The sequence below is a fragment of the Chelonoidis abingdonii genome, chromosome 3 (assembly GCF_003597395.2).
Source record: "Chelonoidis abingdonii isolate Lonesome George chromosome 3, CheloAbing_2.0, whole genome shotgun sequence".
In the NCBI taxonomy this organism is placed as follows: domain Eukaryota; kingdom Metazoa; phylum Chordata; order Testudines; family Testudinidae; genus Chelonoidis; species Chelonoidis abingdonii.
In genome coordinates, this window is record NC_133771.1 from 151,412,253 (window position 1) to 151,434,233 (window position 21,981).

Below are 21,981 nucleotides of genomic sequence, written 5' to 3' on the forward strand. Positions count from 1 at the left end.
TGGGATCTAAGGCATTGCTGAAAACATAGAAAAATGATTCCACAAAATGCAGAACCAATCTTGCAAGACCTCTTACCCTGGAGTCTTCCCCCTACGTATCAAAAGGGTGCATACTGTAGTGTGTTCCAACAAGACCCCAAGGCACTTCATCACTCCAAACTCAATTACTGTGAAAGTGTTAGACTATGACATCATGCTGAAGATGTTAACCATGCCATGGAAAATTAGGAGTTGTCATAGTAATAATCTGATCCAGACTTTTCAGTAGAAATTCAGCAGCATTATGGCCTAAAGCACTCACAACCGAAACAAAAAGGAATACAATACACATCTTCCCAGCCTCAGAGGTAAAAACCTTTGCGAACAGAGATGATGTTTCCTTCGTTCCAAAGGATTATCACTAAACATAGAATTGCCATCATATAATTTAAATATCCTGGAAGGAGAACTGCTGCCTACGACATGGATCAGTGCCCTAGGCAAGTCAGAGAACCACCTTGGCACTTGGACATTGAGTGAGAGATATTTTGTAGTGGATCTGAAGAAATATTTCCTTAGCGAATAATACCTAGAAATGAGATCCACTTAAACTCTGGGTCTCAGAAGTTATCTTACAGTTAACATCAACATAGACCAACTAACATCCAGAAAATCAGCAGTTAAACCACCATATACATCCACATCAATCTCAACTCACCCAAACATTGGGTGAGTTGGGTGAGTTGAGATTGATGTGGATGCCCACCCAAACATTGCTACATACGAACACACATGGATTCTTCCACTTCACAATGGTGTTTTATTTTTCTTCTTTTTATAATTGTCTCATTGCCAGCAGCCCCACTGTTCTAATCTCTCCAGGGCACTTTGTAAGATTAGCAAATCCACATGATGACAATTTGGGTGTTGTTGGTAAATTTGATTGCCACTAAAGTGACGTGCTGAAATAAGAATAAAAGGCTGGAATTGGTGACACATGAAACACAGTGTGAGAGTTTGCCAAAAAGCATGGACCTTGACAGAAAACACCACCACAGAGCTTATGGAGGAAACTGTGAAGTACAGCAAATTACAGTCCCTCACTGCAAAACATGAAGACTTGGGCTAGGTCTACACTGGGGGTGGGGAGGGGTCGACCTAAGATACGCAACTTCAGCTACGCAAATAGCATAGCTGAAGTTGGTGTATTTTAGGTTGATTTACCTGGCTGTGAGGACAGCGGTGAGTCGACCGCTGCCACTCCCCCGTTGACTCTGCTTCCACCTCTCACCGCGGTGGAGTTCCAGAAGTTGATGGCAGAGCCATCTGGGATCGATTTTATCGCGTCTACACTAGGCACAATAAATCGATCGATCACTACCCGCTAATCTGGCGGAATAGACAGTAACGATGATGCTAGACCAGGAAGAACTCTACTATGCTTTCTACTCAGAGAAGAGGCTTTCTCTCTTTATTATATATAAGTACTGACAAAGAATTCTATAATTCAGATGTAAGTCAATCCTGAAGCTATAACATAAATCAGCTTACATCACTTAAACCAGTTTCTGTACCAGACGACTGGAGGATAGTTAACGTGATGCCAATTTTTCAAAAAAGGCTCCAGCGGCGATTTTGGCAATTTCAGTCCAGTAAGTCTAACTTCAGTACCAGGCAAATTGGTTGAAACTATAGTTTAAAAAAAAAAACAAATAAAAAAAAAGAATTATCAGACACATAACTGAACATGATTTACAAGATGAACAGCTCTTAAAGCAAACTAAGTTGTCACGGGATAAAAGGGAAAGTCCTCTCTTGGGTCAGTAACTGGTTAAAGCATCTGAAACAAAGAGTAGGAATAAATTATCACTTTTCACAATGGAGAGAGAGGAATAGCAGTGTCCCCCAGGGCTCTGTACTCGCACTGATGATGATCCACATTTCATAAATGATTTAGCATTAAGAAATCTGTAGCCAGAGATACAGTACAGTAGTCTCTAAGTCCCCCAAAAAATGTACCTAGTTTACATGTAGAGTAATAGGTGGCAGTGAATCTAACTCTTTTTTTATTTGATGTCTACCAAAGCCAGATACTGGGGACAAGCTCTTCAAATAGAGGATTTAGGAATAGTGATTGATCCAGGTTCCACTGAAATCAATGGAAAAAATGACCATTAACGTCAGTGGAAACAGGTTCTCTTCTTACTGAAATATATCTGCAATAGCTTACAATCTAGTGGTTAGATAAGATTGGGTACATAGTTGCACAGGAGGGCTGAGGGCAAAAGAATCTTTTTACTCATACATAGGGATTGAGCATAATTACCTTGTCCACAGGTAAGTGCAAAGGCTATGGAAGACAAACCACTGCTAGTATCACTAGTTAGCTCAATGGTGGTGGAGAGAGGATGGAGGGAAGTCAAGGCTGCCTCACTGGTTGCTCTGGCAGGGATAACATATAATGAGCACTTAAGGCGTGGGGAAGTGGCCATGGTCACCCAGTACTTTGCCTATTCGAGTTCCCTGTAGGGGTTTTGAATACCTATATAATTCAGGTCCTGATTCATTTTGCTGCAGTGTTTGCAGCACTGTGTTTCGGTACTTGGGACAGGGTCACCATGTGCTAAATGGAGCTGAGACGTGAACCCTGCAGCTCCCGGTAAAGTCAATGGGAGCTGGTAGGTGTTCAGCACTTGTGGAAATCAGGCCACTTATTTAGATGCCTAAATGGAGGTAGGTGCCTGTCTTTGAAAATCTTGGGCCAGGGGTTGAAGTCATTTCAGAGACATGCATTAAGGTGAAAGCAAGAGTTCCCTCTTCTGATACAGCAATTGGCTTTGGCTAAACCTATTCTATTGTCTCTGAAACAAGATGAATTGAGTCTATGTGGGTACCCTCTCTCCCCTCCCCCATAGCAGTTAGGATAAGGGATTGTCTACATGCTGACAAAAGTTGATGTATCTTCCTCTGCCTGTTCTAAGATGCTGCAACATCTTCTATTATTATTATCCTCTTTATTTTCTTTTCCACCTCAGGATGACAGGCTTAATGACAAATGACGGAAAAGCCTGAAGTAAGGTATTAGTCTGTGGCAACAGAGATAAAAACAAATAATTGATTAAGAGGGATTTCCAAGTAAATGTTTGTCTTCCTTTCACCAAATACAGCTGCCTGAGGCTGGTCTGCTGCCTGAGACTGAGGCATGTAGGAACAGGCTTCTTACTCTGGGGAGTGGCACAAGTGGGGTAGGTTAGCTGTTTGAAGTCCCTGAGAGGGAAAAACCTGAGTTTCTTCACTATAATTTGGATTTTGGATTTTTCAGCATTCTAATAGCTGCATAGAGGCTTTAGAGTGTGTATATAATGCTGTATCTTGATGATGCTGAACGTCTATAAAGGATATGACTTTCTGTATTTATATGTTGTATTAATAGGCCTGAGGAGAAAAGCCTGTTAGCCCTCTAAGAAGCAAAGCAGGCTGGGATTACCTGCTAGTAAGTGCTGAGCTGAACTGTCTTCATCAGTTCAGGGCTAGGATCATTAGGGGAAGGGCCCAGAGAGTTTTTGCAGCAAAGGAGACAAGACAAACTCATGCATGGAGCCAAGGACATCCTTGATCTGGGCTTTTTTTTTTTTTTAATAATAGCTTGGTTTGTGGTAGGCATTGGGCTGATTGTACCATCCCAGTAAACCACCTCTGTAGTGAAACGGGCTTTCCTCTTTCTAGTACTCATCACACCCAGGATTCATAATGGAGCATCTTCTTTTCAGTAAGGATGAGGTTTAACTTTTGAAAGCTGAAGTCCAATGAAGCAGAAGCTCTGCTTTTCTTCATGTAATGGGATAGTTTTAGGCTGACTCTATAAGGCTCAAATAATCTTTACATTGGTATCTCCGGTACTGGTGCAAGCCCTTAGCGCAGACAACAACAAAAACTGTGACTTGCACCACTGTGGTTTAACCCAGTTTGAAACCAGTGTGAACTGTACCAGTGTACATCTCAGTTTACACCAGTGCGAAGTATCTATGCTAAGGTTGTGCACAGATGGAGCTACATGGGTTTGCTATACCAGTACAAAAAAAGAAACCTAACATGAGCTTCACAAAAGTATTTAGGCACCTAACTTCCACCGCTACTGTATATAAGACATCAGTTACATCCAGGGGGTGTTATAAGTAGATACCTCAGAGCAGGGAGTTGGGTAGAGCTAAATGTGGTGGCAGATTCTGATCTCTGTTGCACCGATGAAAATCTGAAGTAATTCCATTGGTTCCAAGGAGTTAATCCAGGATTAAATCAGTGTAATTGATATCAGAATCCAACCTGTAATTGGGCCAATGCTATCCAAAAGAACTAATAGTCATTAGAAGACTGTATCTTCAGTGAAGACTAAATAAAACAAACTGTTAGCCCCTGAAATCACATGCAGTGGCTGCTTTCAAAATGAGAGAAATCTGATTTTTCTGCAGCACGGTGCATCTCCAATTCTGGTGGAAGCTGCAGGTGTTCGGCACTCTGAAAATCAAACCTACACTATTTCATATTGCCTACAAAACAGAAAGAAAATAATGTTATTTTCTAATTATCAGCAGCCCTGCCTATGAAACAATTGTATTTGCTTTGAAGAAAACTGATAACCTGACATGGAATCCCCCGTCATATAACAGGACTCATTAGGCACTTCCTATAGTGCTGCTGTTTCAGAGAGGATTCTGCTCAGAAATCAACATGCACATCCACCTTGAAACTGCATCATCTGCCCAGATTCAAAACGTTTGTTCCAAAGCTTTAGTTCACAGTTTCACAAAGTGAAACTGATGATTTTTAGTGCAATTGAGCAAATGGACCAGCGGTGGAGTACAGTATTATTCAGTGACAATTTTCAGGAGACTTCTAGGTAGCTCACAGAATGTAGTAAAATGCATCCATAAAATATATTTATCCTCGTAAAATATGGGCCTGAACCATCTACATTTGAATTCAAGGTAATCCTCATTGTCTTCAGTGAGGGCAGAGCAGGTTCATTATGGTATTTTTACAATAATATATATACTCGTGCATGTGTGTGTGTGTGTGTATATATATATATATATCATAAGGGTTGTTATATTATATTATATGACATATAGTTGTATTTTAAAGAATGATCATCACATTGTCTAATATACTCTCTCTAGTCACTAAAGGTTTCTGCATTTAGCAGCACCAGGGATATAAGGAAATCAGCTGCCTTGGTCTGGTCACAGATTCATGGGTTGTATTAATAGATAGGATTAGCAAATAAGAACAGGTCAGAGGGCTGCAAAGCTTTTTCTTGTCTCTTGAGATCTCTCTGTTTAGTTTCAGTCTCAGTGCACCGCTTCCTAGAATGCAAGGAGTAGAAGTTTAAGAAAGCCAGAAACGATTTTCTTTTACTGGGCATTTGAGACTAACCACGAGGGGTAGAAAGGGCAAGTTCTGAGTTACAGACTTTGCCTGAAAATGTCTCTCCAGTTTTCTCCACAGGCACCATGGAGGAACAACAACATCACCTTTCTGAACAAAGAGCCTCCTGTCTCAGAACAAGGAGAGACTATTATAGGCTTTTACCTACTGGCTTTAGGTATGTACTGTATCTCTGAGTGGCTTATGAAATGAAACTCCTTTTTAAGTTTGGACTGAAGTTCAAAGGGATTCCTATAGTGTTCATCCACAAAGGAACAAGATGTCATAAACTGCAACTTTTTCTTCAGAAAGTTCTTTCAAAAAAAAAAAAAAAAGGAGCTAGTGTTTTTATTTTTTTTATTATTTTTAAATGCAAACATTTGTATAGGGGGCAAAAGGATATGATGATATAGTCCAAGCTATTCCTTTAACTAAGGTTCGTTTAAGATGTGGATATGAACAAAATATCTTGTGCAGAAAAATATGACATTACCTTGTTTTCTCAAAATGTCTCAGTGGCATTCAATTAGTTCTATGCTTCTAGTTTCTGCTTACTGCAGTCTGCATTCAGATTGTGTTCAGCAAATAGTTCACCTTCTAAAACTAATACGTTAGTTAAATGAAATAGAATTTGTTTGTAAAATTCTTCCATCTAATATTTTATATACGTTTAGAGGAAACTTTCTTGATCTGAGTCTAAGATTCCTTTAAGTACTAATTTATTACTCACTATCAGTAGTTACAATAATATGTGCATAAGTCTAAAAACTTGATATTCAGATTACATTGCAAGGCAGTTATTATACACTTATATTAAAAGAGATTGAAAATGGAACCTCATATTAACTCACTTTGTTCCTAAGACTTTTTTGGATTAAGTACTGTATTGTAATTTACAGCAAACTCAGTGCAGGATGATGGTGAATTACAGTATCTGTTGTTCTGTAGGCAGACTTTATGAAATTTCAAAGGATGTAGATGTACCAGTTGACAAAGAAAATAAAAATAGCCATTTATTATTCAGACTTCATATGAAACAATATCAAAAGGTAACTGTTTTCCAGGGAATAATTCACAATCACATCTTAGCTTTATAGTGAGTCTATCTAATCGATCAATCTACATTTATAAATGATAAAGAAATGAAACTGCATTTAAAAGATGCTGCATATAATGAGAACTCCACAGCAATGTAAAGAGAAATAGTTCCTGACTACAACCATTGAGAAACAGGCTTGTAAATTAAATAATCATGCTAAATAAACTTTTCTTTTTCTAATCTTATCATGTATTCCCCCCATTATCACCAGCAGCTGCAAACCACCACCTGATACTTGTAAAGGAAAACACATAGCCATGATTAAGAGACTTGAAAGCCTTTCCTTATATCTATGTGAAACTGGCATCTTTACCAACAGAAATAGCCGACATAATGCAGTTGGAGTAAAGAATAAGACAGTGCAGAAAAAAGTTAGAAAAAAATAGCAGCCACTTTATTAGGAAGCTGAATAAAAATAATGTGGTCAAAAGGAAGCAGAGATGTTCTGATTTACCCCAGACCTGTGTGCGCAGGTACAAACACATGCATGCAGCATCAGCAGCCTAGAAAGCACACAGCACAATCAGCTCCTGAATGAACCACACTAGAACACATTCTCAGTTAGGGCTAGATCCTGTGTTTATTGATGTCAATGACAAAACACACATTGACTTCAGTGGTTCAAGATCAGGTCTTAACTGATTAGCTCTACTGAGAATGGGATACTGTGATTACTTGGTACCTACCAGACTCCTCCCCAGCACTTTGATGCTGCAGGTTTCTCTAAAGAAATAAAAATGATACAATGAAGAATAATAAAAAGATTTTCCCCTAGATCATTTTTAAACAATGTGTTTTAATTTTACTTCTTGTGCAAACCTCTTCCAATACGTTTGCTTTTTGTTTGGATTTTGTTGTTGTTGTTGAGGAAGGAGGCAGCTTACAAACAATCTATAGTAGTGACAGACAGCATAATTAGAAAAAAAAATTGTGTTCTGACCTCTAGAAAGGGCTACTTCCAAACACAAAAAGAACACCCTTTAACCTATGATTGAAAAAAATCAGGATTGTAGCACAGTACCCTTAAATTGGCTTTGTCCTGTTTATACAGGCAAAACCACAATGAATTACAATACAGTTGGAGCATAACCTCATTACATGGCATTCTTACAAACGTAGCATAATCACAACCACTGTGAGCAACATGGGAGATTTTCTCCTCCTATTCCAGTTCCTTGAGTCAATGATTCATAAAGTTGCTCAGTGTATAAGAGAATCAGCAGAATTTTAGAGCAGCATTCCCTGTAACCTACAGTTTTGCCTCTTTCTTGTAATGAACAAAAAGGTATATTTAGAACACAATTCCTCTACTGCATCAGTGATTTGTCTTAATTCATTGCCTGTCTAAATATAGCTACCCAATCCAATTACTGCCTCAAACAGCAAATCATTTGCCTCTGATAACAGCTGAGCCTGACACTTCACTTCTACTGTCTTTTCCCCACTAGTTCCAATTGATGTGCTGTTTGTTTACAGTGCCATATTGATGGGTTGTGATTTGAATGTTCTAACTCTGCTCCTACACAGTTTTTCACAAATTAGGAGACCGCAATAGTGCCAGTCTGGGTGTTGAGAAGTCAAAGGACAGAGCAGGAGGTGTTCCGTTCTCTTCTGACCTGGCATGAATACTGCCACTGAAAATATGATAGCCAAGTGTGAAATCTGCTCCCAAGAACTTGCAATCTAGGAAGTGTGAATATTTTGTTGTTTTCTGATGTCTTCCAAGGACCCTTATAGTGTTCTCCTTTCTTTTCACAAATGCCACCTCATGTTTTTTCTAAAAAAACAAAACAAAACCCGCCATCAGTACCAGTTTTGGTTCCAAGTTTGTTATGTCTGCAGTAAAGAGGTTGAGGATGATTTTTTTAATTGATTTTATTTGTTTGTTAGCTTTTGTTTTATTATGCAGCTTGCTCAGACAATGAGCAATCTGAATCAAGATGTGTGACAAGTGTGACAGGATATCCTGGTTTATTTCAATTAAAAAACCAACAAAACTCTCTTGCAGCAGATTGAGAGCTTATTCAGTGAATGAAAGATAGCAGAAACATGACATCCTCAGAACAGATTGTCATTGCCAGAATAATGCTGACATCAAGTTATGAGCGGCTTCTGAGACATGATTAACGCTTACTGGAGTGTCACATACATGGCAGCTGTCATAAACAGGCAGTTAAAGGTTAAGAAATTCACCTAGCCTAGCTGACACCTGACCAGACGAACCAATGGGGGGAAAAGATGCTACAAGAGGAAGGAGGGAAGTTCTTCCCTTGTTCTATTCATTAAGGTCTGTGCCGGAGTGAAAAGATCCAGGAATCAACCAGGGTAGTGAGTATTAGAGAAGGAATGAATTAGCTTAGGTTTATTTCCTTTTGTGAATTTGTCTTTTTGCATAAGAGGGATAATCAAATTGAGTTTTCTTTTATGTAGCTAAGGTTTTTGCCCAGGGGAACATCCTTTGTGTTTTGAATCTGATTTCTGTGAGAGTAGCTTGCATGCTAATCTCTCAGAGGTATTTCTTTTATCCCTTTTCTTTAATTAAAAGTCTTCTTTTTAAGAATCTGATTGATTTTTCCTTTTTTCAAGATCCAAGGGGGTTGGATCTGGACTCACCAGAAATTGGTGGGGGAAAGGGAAATTAAACTCCAATCCTGCCAGGAAAGGGGGGATGAGTAATTTCTGCTTGGTTTAAGATCCAAGGATTTTGGATTGTGTTCACCAGGGAATTGATGGGGAGGGGGAAGTAAAAGTTTCCAAATGACTTTCCCATAAACATGTGTTTAAACCATTTGGTGGTGGCAGCAACCAGATCTAAGCTGGTAATTAAGCTTAGGGGTTCTCATGCAGGTCCCCACATATGTACCCTAAAGTTCAGAGTGGGGGTGAAACCTATGACAGCAGCAGAAGTAAATTATTTTTAAAATGCTGCCACATTGATCTAGCCTATCATCAAATGTTGGCCTTTTTGAAGATTCATAGATTCCAAGGCCAGAAGAGCATCTAGTCTGAATTCTTGTATAGCGCAGGCTATAGAACTTCCTCAGAATAATTCCTAAAGCATAAATCTCAAGCATCCAATCTCAATTTAATTTGTCTAGCTTCAGCTACCAGCCATTGGATTGTGTTATAGCAGTCTCTGCTAGACTGAAGAATCCATTATTAAATATTTGTTCCCCATGTAGATACTTGTAGACAGTAATCAAGTCACCACTTCACCTTCTCTTTGTTATATTCAAAGAGCTCAATCTATTTGGCTTATCACTATAAAGTACGTATTCTAATTCTTTAATCATTCTCGTGGCTCTTCTCTGAACCCTCTGCAATTTATCAACATCTTTCTTAAATTGTGGGCACCAGAAATGGACCTCGTATTCCAGCAGTGGTTGAACCAGTGCAAAATATAGAGGTAAAATAACCTCTACTTCCACTTGAGACCCATGTTTATGCATCTCATGATCATATTAGCTCTTTTGGCCACAGTGTCACACTGGGAACTCATGGTCTGATGATCATCCACCATGCCCCACATATAAGAACGGCCATACTGGGTCATATCAATGGTCCAACTAACCCAGTATCCTATCTTCCGACAATTACTTCAGAGGGGATGAACAGAACAGGTAATCATCAAGTGATCCATCTTCTGTCGCCCATTTCCAGCCTCTGGCAAACCATCTTTTTCAGAGTCACTGCTTCCAAGGATAGAGACAGCTAGCCTGTAGATATGGCATATGTTGTTTGTTCCTACATTTACATTTAGCCATATTAAAACACATGCTGTTTGCTTGTGCCTAGTTTTCCAGGAAATCTAAGTGCTCTGAATCAGTGATCTGTCCTCTTTATTATTTACCAGTTCCCCAATTTTTTGTCATCTGAAAACTTCATCAGTGATGATTTCATGTTTTCTTCTAAGTCATTGATACAAATATTAAATAGCATAGAGCCAAGAACTGAGCCCTATGCAACCTCACTGGAAATACACCTGCTCAAAGATGATTCTTTGTTTACAGTTGTATGTTGAGACCTATCAATTAGAAAATTTTTAATCCATTTAATATGTGCCTTGTTAATTTTATATCATTTTAGTTTTTTAATCAAAATATTGTATGGTACGAATCAAACTCTTTATAGAAGTCTAAGTATATTACATCAACACTACCTTTATCAACCATACTTGAAATCTCATCAAAAAAGGGTGTCAAGTTAGTTTTACAGGACCTATTTCCATAAACCCATGTTGATTTGCATGAATTACATTTTACCTTCCTTTAGTTCTTTATTAATTAAGTCCCATATCAGCTGCTCCGTTATCGTCCCTGGGATCAATGTCAGGCTGACAGCTATAATTTCCTGAGTCATTGTGTTTACCCTTTTAAAAAATTGACACAACATTAGCTTTCTTCCAATCTTCTGGAACTTCCCCAGTGCTCCAAAACTTATTGAAAATCAACATTTATGGTCCAGTGAGCTCCTTAGCCAGCTCTCTTAAAACTCTTGGATGTGAGTTATCTTAACCTGCTGATTTAAAAATGTCTAACTTTAGTAGCTCTGTTCAACATCTTCCTGAGAGACTGGCCATAGATTTCTCCTTATGTCACTTTGCTTCCCTTATCAATTTTCTACAGTTCCTAACTTCTGATTTATATTGATTGCTAGCAGATTCCTCTTTATTTCCTCGCTCTTAGCCAGTTTCTGATCTATTGCAGAGCTTTGCCCCTCACTCCAGGACTCCTCTGTTTTTTTAAGTAGCCTCTTGTGAGGACATTTGTGAATGACTGATTTTTCACCAGATTCATAATTCCCTTCCTACCTTATGCTCTTCTATTTTATTGACACACCACATGGGAATACAAGTACCTCTTAGTAGTTCATATACCAGATGTTTCTTTTCAGGCTTTTTCCTAAATATGATCTATCTGACACATGTGCCATCTGCAAAGCAACTGGTGGGAATTCCCCCCAACATCACTGATGGTGAAGCCCTTGCTCTTCTTTTTCACTATACTGCATTTTGTCTTTTATTGATCCATCTTTAAATTGTTTTATAAACTAAACTATTTTTATTGGTTTATGTTCATTATAATCAGTGACTTTAATAAAGCATATCAATGATGAAACAGGGGGTTCAGTGTTAGATGCTTAATGGCCTGGAAACGTATAAATAAATGTTGATCCTTGGTAGCAGGAATTCTTTGCTGTTATATGCAAAAACACCAGATGGCGTTTGTTTCTGGAGTATTTTTATGAGGGTGCCACTGCTTGCCTTAGAATTTGATATAATTAGAATAACTTCCCCTCAGTTTGTTGCTAAGTATATTAACATATTCAAATTGCAAGCCGCTTCACACATCTTAAGTGTTCGACACAGCAGAGAAAGCTTGTCTGCTTGCTTCTGTAAAATCAACTCCCTCCACTGTGGCTGTGCCATACACAAGGTTGTTCTGTAATTTCACTCACCAAGAAGTGCATTTATTATAAAGTACCCCCATTACACTCTCACACACTCTCTCATACTCCAGCTTTCTCTATAGTTTCAAATCTGAGGCCTGGTCTACACTACAGTGTTAAACCGATTTTAACAGCATTAAATCAATTTAACGCTGCACCCGTCCACACTACACTGCTCTTTATATCGATTTAAAGGGCTCTTTAAATCGATTTCTGTACTCCTACAAAACGAGAGGAGTAACGCTAAAATCGATATTACTATATCGGATTAGGGTTAGTGTGGACGCAAATCGACATTATTGGCCTCATTATTTTACAGTAGCTACTCACAGTGCACCGCTCCAGAAATCGACGCTAGCCTCGGACCATGGACGCACACCACAGAATTAATGTGCCTAGTGTGGACGCGCACAATCGACTTTATAATATCTGTTTTATAAAATCGGTTTAAGCTAATTCGAATTTATCCTGTAGTGTAGACGTAGCCTGAGAAAGGTCTGAGTTTCTCCATGGGAACAGATCTCTTCCTCTCTCTCTTTTAACTTCTCTTTTAACTGAAAATTCTCCTCATTCACTGTGCTACAAAGGTAGTTCTGTATATTCCCAGCAAATGCACTGTGTGCAAATGAAATTTACATATTAATAGATTTTAAGGGAAACCCACCCATCCTCTGCAGTGCTTTGGCAGCCGTTTAGCATAATGACTTTATGAACCACTGTTCAGGAATCTCTGTACTGTAACATTTAAACATTCTCTATCAATTTGTATGTATACTGAAGTAATTAGTTCCAAATCAAGGGACAAATTCTACTCTCATTAAACTTGTGCAAGTCCAAAGTAATTCCATTGACTCACTCCTGTCTTCAGCTGCCCAATGTTCTGGTGAATTCTGTGTTGTTGTAGAAGATACTTGTTAATTTTGCCTTTTATGGGTTGATGGCCCAAGTTGGTTAGCATTTTGAATTAAAGTAATGGGAAATCTTTTTTGATTCATGAGTACCTTCCAAGTTAACTTGTCCTGACTATAAATTGTTCATGCCATTAGTGAGATTTCATAATTAACTCTGCAGAGCTAGACAGCTTTCTGCAAGCCTTTAGGAAGATAGTCTGTCCCCTCATATCCTTAATGTATTGATTCCCCACTTTGGGGGCGATTAGTGAGACTATGCAGGGATATTCTACAGCCCCTCTGCCCAAAAATTTCTTCAGAGCTCCATTTAGCATTAAGCCTCCTAATACACAGATGGTTCCCATCTGCAGGTTGAATCTAATGTTTCAGGGTTTGAGAAATCCTCTTTTGGAGCCTATGTAGGCAGTTTCTCAAATTTTTAACCCTTAAGACTGTTTCGAATAGCAATTGTCTGTGCTAGACCGGTTTCTGAGATGGCAGCCCTCGCTTTACAGAACCTATTTTATTTTCCATAAGGTCAATGGCATTCCATGTAACTTGTGCCCATGTGCTTTGAACCTGATCCCAAGTCTGTTGAAATCAATGGAAAGACTCCTGCTGACATCCTCTAGGCTTTGGATCAGACCCTTTGGCCCGGACTTAAAATCATTGCAGTATTCGGTGTTGCAAAGTCTAATGCCCAGATGCTCAGAGGTATCTAGGCAGCTAGCTCCCATTGATTCCAATGAGAACTAGGTGCCTAAATACATTTAAGGGGCTGGGCCTAAGTGATTTGGGGCTTATCTACATGGGGACATCCAGGAAAGTTAATCTGAATTAACTAAAGATGTGAATTTAAACCACATTAAACCTCAAGAGCTTCATTCAGAATTAAAGTGGCCTTAATGTGGTTTAATTTAATTTGCTTCCAAAGTGAATTAAACTAAACCAAATTAAGACAAATTTAATTCTGATTAACAGCACCCACACCGGAATTGAATGTGGTTTAACTAATCCACTTCAAATTGACACCTTTAATTAATTAGAATTAACTTTTCTCCATGTCCCCATGTAGCACCCACACCGGAATTGAATGTGGTTTAACTAATCCACTTCAAATTGACACCTTTAATTAATTAGAATTAACTTTTCTCCATGTCCCCATGTAGCACCCACACCGGAATTGAATGTGGTTTAACTAATCCACTTCAAATTGACACCTTTAATTAATTAGAATTAACTTTTCTCCATGTCCCCATGTAGCACCCACACCGGAATTGAATGTGGTTTAACTAATCCACTTCAAATTGACACCTTTAATTAATTAGAATTAACTTTTCTCCATGTCCCCATGTAGACAAGTCCTTAAATTTTCAAAAATGGCTTGGCATTTAGGAGCTGAAGACATATTGAAAGTCAATGGGCCATACGCTCCTAAGTGTTCCTAAGTGAAAATGAGTCTTAGCCATCTAAGTCACTTAGACCAGATTTTGAAAGGTATTTAGGTACCTGACTCACAGGAAATAGACACCTAAATACCCTAAAAATCTGGGATTTAGGCCTTGCAACACTGTGTGGACTAATGCTTATATGCCTTTAAAAATCACGGTCTCTGTGCACGAGTGCCTGACTGATTTTTCACCAGATTCATAATTCCCTTCTTACCTTATGCTCTTCTCTTTCAACAAGACTGATGGCTGCTAGACATCACTGTACCTTCAATATCTGAGGGGAGACACAATTCTATCTAAACAGAAAAGAGGGCTTTCCAGTTTCTGAGGGCTTCTTCATTTATTTGAGGTTGAAAGATAGGACACAAGGCCTTAAAAATATTAACTTCAAACGGATTAAAATGTGCATTCCTAAACAGTATTCCAATCAGTATTCTTTGTCACAAGGAGATCACAGACTGTTCCATGAAAAGCAATTCCATCTCGCCAGCTGAACAGGGCAGTGGCTCTCTAGAACTGACTGGCAAAGCTGTTGGCCGGTTGTCTGCACACACTTTTACTAGACATTACCAGGCAGATGGATATGGCATGCCTACAGCTGTAGCGTTTGGCAGGATGGTTCTTGTCTCTGTACTGGGAATGCTTCATGGATCCCATCTAATTAGAGACTTAATTTTTCTTTACCCGTGTATGGTTGTTCTTCTGTGGACAAGTACATTGTTGCTATCCAGTTTTATTACCAGTGTTATTCAGAAGAAGGAAATTAACACGTGAAATGTACCTGGGTACTCAAGGAGGCCTAGTACACAACACAGTGGAGTAAAAATGTTCAGGTTTATTTGTTTTTAATGAAATAACCTGCCATTGTACTGTCTATCAACGTATAGGCATCATGCATTTACATATCATGCTGTTTCCTGATTTTTTGTTGTTTGTTTTTAATTTGACTTTCATGGAATTTAATTTATTTTTCAGGATGGATGTCTTGGTTTGGAAACAGCATTGTGATTTTTGTTCTCTATAAGCAGAGAGCTGTCCTGCAGCCCATGGATTATCTTACATTTAATCTGGCGGTATCAGACGCAAGTGTGTCTGTGTTTGGTTATTCCCGAGGGATCATTGAAATCTTCAATGTCTTTAAAGATGATGGATTCCTCATCACATCGATATGGACATGCCAGGTAGGAATGCATTATGTGGTGAATTATTTAATTAGACAAAATAACTAGTGCTATTTCTGCACATGTGCTGTATATAAATAACCACTCAGGGTTATGAGAGTGAAAATTAGTGACGAATGACTTTCCAATGGATCATAGTTCTGGTTTGTTTCAGATAAGCATCCAAAAATGTAAGTGTTTCTCTAGATTAACCAGTCTTAACCAGTTCCCAGTGATCTTTCACCCCAAAAATCCCTTTACCCAATAAGATCCTGAAACCACACTCAATGTTGTACTGCTCCTTAAAGGTGCACTGTTAATTAGTATTGCTTGTATTGCATAGTAGTGCCTAGAGCCTCAGCCAGGATCTGTGCCCTATTGTATTAGGCACTGTTCACACAAGGAATGAAAAGGTGGTTCAAGCTCCACAGAACTAGCAATCTAAGCATAGCCTCCTCCTGCATTTTCAGGGGGTAATCAAGTGGGCTTGCATATTCCTACCCAGTGCCTTTTGTTGGGAATATTTGTGAAGTCCCATGTTTATATTTTTAGTCTATTATCTTTTAACATCTTACAGTACCAAGTTTATTGAGCCGGTTTGGTAGGAGCTGCTCCAGTTGCAACTTGATTTGCCAGATGTCTTTGTTTCCTCCCAGTCTGATGTTTTGCATGTGAGTTTGGTATATAAAGAATCTTGTTAACACCTGGCTGATGGTCTCTTTCTATTGGTAGCCATTGGTGTCCTTGCTGATTTTGTTAGAAATATCAGGAGCCTTCGATACCATTGACCATGAAGTTTTATTGACTTGCCTATGAGACTTTATTGGACTGGCTGGAATAGCCCTTTTACTGTGTTTGTTCTCTGAGAGGTGCCAAATAATGGTAATGAGAACCTGTCTTCTTCCCATAGGGTCTCAAATACAAGTTTCCATTTGCTCAGGAAAATAGTGAAACATTTTGTGTGATGGCTGCATTTTTGAAGATAGAAGGGACCGTTTGAGATAAAGAGCCAGGTTTTGCAGCTGAGGTCAGACTCTGATCCTCTGCAACAGAGGAGACACATAAAGTGTAGTGACCAATGGGTTACACATATAATGGATTGCAATATGTGAAGGACGCTCAGATCTTCATGTGCTTTTCACTGAACCCAGATACTGAAATCTCTTTGTTTTCACAATGTCTAACAGAAGTACAAATGTAAGTAGGAGCCTCTTGTTTTATGCTGCAGTGGTGAAGGTATACTGTCTGGGAGTCATTGCTGCTCTTGCATGTCCAGGTGACAGTCGTGGCACCTAGTAATTTTTTTTCATTTAGGTCTGGCCCAGAGGTTTTTGGCTCTTCCTCTATCATGCCACAGTATTCCACACCTTAGTAACCTCTAACTACCAGAAGCTGGGAGTGGAAGATGGGGTTGATTATTCCATCATTGCCCTGTGCTATACACTCCCCTGGAAGTTCTGGTATGGACCACTTCAGGAAACAGGATACTGGACAGGATACAGGAAGCGAGGGACAGTTCACAGGGATCATAGTCTGACCCACTATGGCCTTTCTTATGTTCTTAAAACTGTATTACTGCAATATGCTTGACTTTGGGCTACCCTTGAAAAACAACTGGAAGCTTCAGCTTTGCACCACTTGAGTGAAGGAAGTTGCATTCTTCTAGGAAAGTCACTAGGTTGTCTCCTCCACTATTTGGGAGACCAAGGATTCTAACATTGTCTGCTCAGATTTCATTTTTAATACTTCAATTTTATTTAGCATCATTTCACTGCTATGAATGATGTTATAAAGTTCAGCCTACAGAGTCTGCTTTTCTCCAGCTCTTGGAGGTCCTGGCCAAGTTACTCATTAAGGGCTGATCTACCCTAACAACGTAAGTTGACCTAAGTTATGCTACTTCAGTGTCTCTCCTGCCAACTTACCTTACGCTTCTCGGGTAGCTGGAGTACAAGATGTTGATGGGAGAGCGCTCTGCCATCTACTTAGCAGGTCTTCACCAGATCCACTAAATCAACACTTACTACATCGATCGCAGTAGGGCGGATTTAGCCGTAAGTATAGAAAAGTCCTAAGACTTTAAAGTTGGACACAATGCAGCACAGGGCACCACTTGCTCAAATAGAGTTTAGAGCAAAAATTACTCATCTTGTGCCCTCATTTTGTTGTTTGATATTTACTAAGGCTCTTACCCAGTAAAGCACTAAACCAGATGCTTAACATGAGTAGTTCTGTCAAAGTCAATTTGCGTCTAGGGGTAAAACCTATTTTATTAACAGATTTTAAAGCCAGAAGGGACTGTTATGACCTAGTCTAACCTCCTGCATAACACAGGATATAGAATTTCAACAGGTATTTCCTGCACCATAACTTCTGGTTGAGCTACACTGTATCTTTCAGAAAGACATCCAGCCTTGATTTAAAGATTTCTGGTGATAAATCTGCCATATCCCTAGGTAAGTTGTTCCAGTGGTAAATTACTCTCTCTGGAAACAATTTGTGCCTTATTTCTAGCCTGAATTTGTCTAACTTTAGCTTCCATTTGATCTTGTTATGCCTTATTATGGTCTTGTCTGCTGGAATAAAGAGTACAATCAGAAACGTTCTTCCTGTGTAGGTACTGAGAAGACTGTGATCAAGTCACCTCCGAAACGTCTCTTGGATAAACTAAATTGATTGAGGAAAATGATGAGCAATATTATGGTATTTGTTAATTCTGTATTTGGTTATGTGGTACTGGAAGGAGTGATGAAGCAAAGTGCTATGTGGCTCGACAGACAAACGTTTCATGGCTAGATTCTGCCACACTTGCTCATGATGAGCGTACTTTTTCTAACACAGTCTGTTTTACAGATAAGTAAGCCAAGGCACAAACAGAGATGAAGTGACTTGCCCAGAATCACACAGGGAGTCTGGGGCAAAGAGCAAAGACTCCTGACCTTCTGATTCATGATCCTAAGGCCAGGTCTACACTGCGACTTTAAATCGGTTTAATGGCCGATATACCGATTTAACGCTGTATCCGTTCACATGACGTCGTCATTAATATCGATTTTACCGCCTCCTTAAATCGATTTCGGAACTCCTCCCAAGCGAAGGAGTAGCGCTAAAATCGATAGTGATTACTTCTGCATTAGGGTTCGTGTGGACGAAATCGACGTTATTGGCCTCCGGGCGCATCCAGAGTGCTGCAGTGGACCGCTCTGGACAGCAGGCTGAACCGGATGCAGCAGTGCAGTAAACAGGAAAAGCCGCCGCGAACTTTTGGAATGGCATTATCTGCTTGTCCGCCGTGGAGCTCGATCAGCACGGCTGGCGATGCAGTCTCAATCGCCAAAAAGAGCTTCAGCATGGACCGTACGGGAGATACAGGTCTGATTGCTTAGGCGGAGACCATAATCTGTTGTATCCAGCTCCCGTTACAGAACAACGAAACGCCCAAGCGTTTGAATACAAAATGCAGGATACACAGCGCTGCGTGACAAGCGTAAACGGGAAGCCAGAGACTCAAGGGACCTCATGAAGGGAGGGAGGCGGGTACTGAGGACTCCGCTATCACAGTCCACAGCAGTCTATGAAGATTAATTTGCATTATTCGCAAGCTCCCATGTCTGTAGGGTAAAACACAGTGTCTGGCGTGGTTCGGGAACAGCTCCTCATTTATTTCCCCCTCCACAACGTGAAAAAAAAGGGTAAGAAATCATTCTTGACTACTTTCTATGTCACCCTATGTGTACTGAATGCTGCATGGTAGAGCGGGACGCCACAGCACTGAAGCGCAGTCTCTGCTCCTCTCTCTGTGTAAGACAGTTCTGCAGCCTGCCCCCACATCCAGGAAGAACCGCCTAACTGCTTAACATCGAGGGCAACACATTGCACCGAGCTGCAGTAGAATAGGACAGACGGCTAATAACAGCTATCATTGAAACTTGGGGGCTCAATAAATTTTTGATCACATTTGGGATTGACTCGCTTGGCAATGCGTCAACTTCCTCCTTATGGTATCTAAAAATAGAGTCCATTTGCCTGGACTGTCATAGCCCCGGGCGCTGCCCTCCAACCGTGCTCCCCCCCGCATGCATTTTCTCTCACTAACAAGTCTCTGTTTCTTATTTCTGGTATCCTTAATATTCATGACACAAACGGGGGAGGGGAAATGACCGGTAGCCCAGGAAGGTTGAGGGAGGAGGAAGCAACGGGTGGCTTCTTGCAGGGGCAACCCCTGTGAATACTGACCACGGCAACCTGTGCTCTCTGATACACTGATCTCTGTTGCACTCTATTATTCCTAGGCAGGACGTGCGAACCACTGACCCGCTCTGGTCCGCAATCAAACTCGGATGCGAGCTGCCGGTAAACAGGAGAAATCCCCGAGAGCTTTACAGTGACATTTCCTCTTCACGTGTCCAGCTCTGATACCACGGGTGGCGATGCAGTTCAAATGCAAAGTATCTCCTGCATTGACCTTACGGGAGATAGCAAGATGTCAGTCGCTGTAGGTGAGAACAAATCTCTTTTATCATGTAAGGCCTTCCGTTAAAGAACGTGACATGCCAAGCCTTTTGAAAAATAAACTACATGGATACACAGCGGTGCGTGACAACAGTAACGGAAGCTCAACACTCAACGGATGGTCATGGAGGGAAAGGAGGGGTAATGGAACTACAGCTACCAGTCTCCACAGCGGTCTCTGAAAAATATTTGGCATTTTGCTGCGCGCCAGTCTGCAGGTAATACACGGTGTGTTGCGTGGTTCACGGAAGCAGCTCGTCATTTGTTTTCCCCTCTCACGCACGGTAAAAAAAAGTGAAATAAATAATTCCTTGAGTACTGGGTAAATGTCACCACTCTGTGTACTGAATGCTCTGGCAGACGCGATGCTGCTGCGGTGAAGAGCAGTATCCCTCCTCGTCCCTCCCAGGGTAGAACGGCTGCCCAGTGATTGCTCCTCAGAGTGTGGCCGGGGGCTCCGGGGTGAAAATGGAATGACCTCCCTTTTCGACGTGAATGGTACAGAAACGCCTGGTAACTGTCTTCATCTTATCAACCCCTGGGGCTGAGCTTCATCGAGACCCTTCTCTCCTTCGTAAAGAAAAGATTCTGACTACATGGACTGTCATAGCCCATGGTGGCTCCTCCCGCTCATCTGATCTCCAGTACCTACTTCTGTGATTTCTTATATCATGCTTATTCTTCCAAACATCATGCCACAATGGGTGGGGGCACTGCTTGTGTAGCCAGGTAAGGTGGGGACAGCACGGTTGCCGTTACTTCAGCGGCTCCCTCTGTGAATACTGATGCGGAGCAGCTGCGCTGTGCCTACACAGCGATTTTAAATACACTGTATCTATTCTTGTCTGGACTGACTCTATTTATTTTTTTTTTTTTTTTTTATTAATCACGTAAAGGGCAGGATTGACCCAGTCCAAGTGAAGTTAATCCCCCATTTTCCTTTCAAAATTTACACAGGGTTATTATCCGTTCTGTCCCATTTACTGGTGAGTGTACCAAAAAGAGGGGAGATGGTAACCAGTTTCTACGTTTTCCCAGTAGTACTGACATCTACCACCAGGAAAGACGATTTCAGTAGCAATAATCAACCCCTCAGAATTACTTCATTGGTTAGATACTGCCAATGGTGCAAAGCTCTATGCTCCTCGCTGCTGCGATCGCTGTCAGTAGCATTCAGTAAAAAGAGGTGACATTGTAAGTACTACCAGATTGCTTTATTTAACTTTCATTTCTCGTGCGGGTAGGGAAGGAAACTGAATAGCTGTTCCGTGAACCAATAAAGAACGTGTTGTAAGCTAAAAACAGACCACTGGGCGCTAAGCCAAGAATGCAATAGTTTAAGAGACTGCTGGGACTTGTGGGATAGCGGGAGTCCTCAGCACCCCGTTCTGTCTCCATGATCCCGGCCCCTGATCAAATGTTAATGGTCACGGGGGTTTCTGGGTAAACGTTGTCAGTCATATCTGGCTCCGGGAAACATCAGAAGACCAGTCTTTCGACACATTTTTCTCCCGGATTGCCCCTTGCAGAAACAATAGCACGCAGCACTAGAGACCCGTCGCTTTTTGTTTTTTCCCCCGTCACATTGGTGTACTAGATGCGTGGAGACAGAGGCGACCTCGAGCGTACCACCAGCATTCAATCTTTGCAATGCTAGCAGATGGTACCAGTCGTTCTGTACCGTCTACTGCCAGAGAAAACTGGCAATGACATGACGGTTATACTCCTTCTCTAACTGTCCACTGCTATCATGAGTGCCCTGTCTAAAATCAGCCGGGGGCGCAACACGCAAAAGCACACTTGGGATTGACTCACTGGCCCTGAGTCAATCCTCCCTTAAGCTGTCTAAAAATAAGTCAGTCCTGACTACAAGAAGAGTCAAAGAGCAGAGAATCCCTGTGGCAACCTTACAGACTAACAGGCGTCTGTTAGTCTATAAGGTGCCACAGGATCTCTGCTGCTTTACAGATCCAGCTAAACGGCTACTCTCTGAAGGAAGAGTCAAGTGTAAAATTGAA

The 21,981-nt window shown here is 40.6% G+C and overlaps 1 protein-coding gene across 1 annotated transcript in view; it reads left to right on the plus strand.

Moving 5' to 3' along the window:
• The first annotated feature begins 5,460 nt into the window (after positions 1–5,460).
• LOC116820146 (opsin-5-like) overlaps positions 5,461–21,981 on the plus strand; it is a 53,203-nt gene continuing 36,682 nt past the window's right edge. The window contains exons 1-2 of the mRNA XM_032772412.2: positions 5,461–5,581; positions 15,267–15,472. Of these exons, the coding sequence (XP_032628303.1) occupies positions 5,461–5,581; positions 15,267–15,472 (327 nt within the window). The remainder of the gene's footprint in view (positions 5,582–15,266; positions 15,473–21,981) is intronic.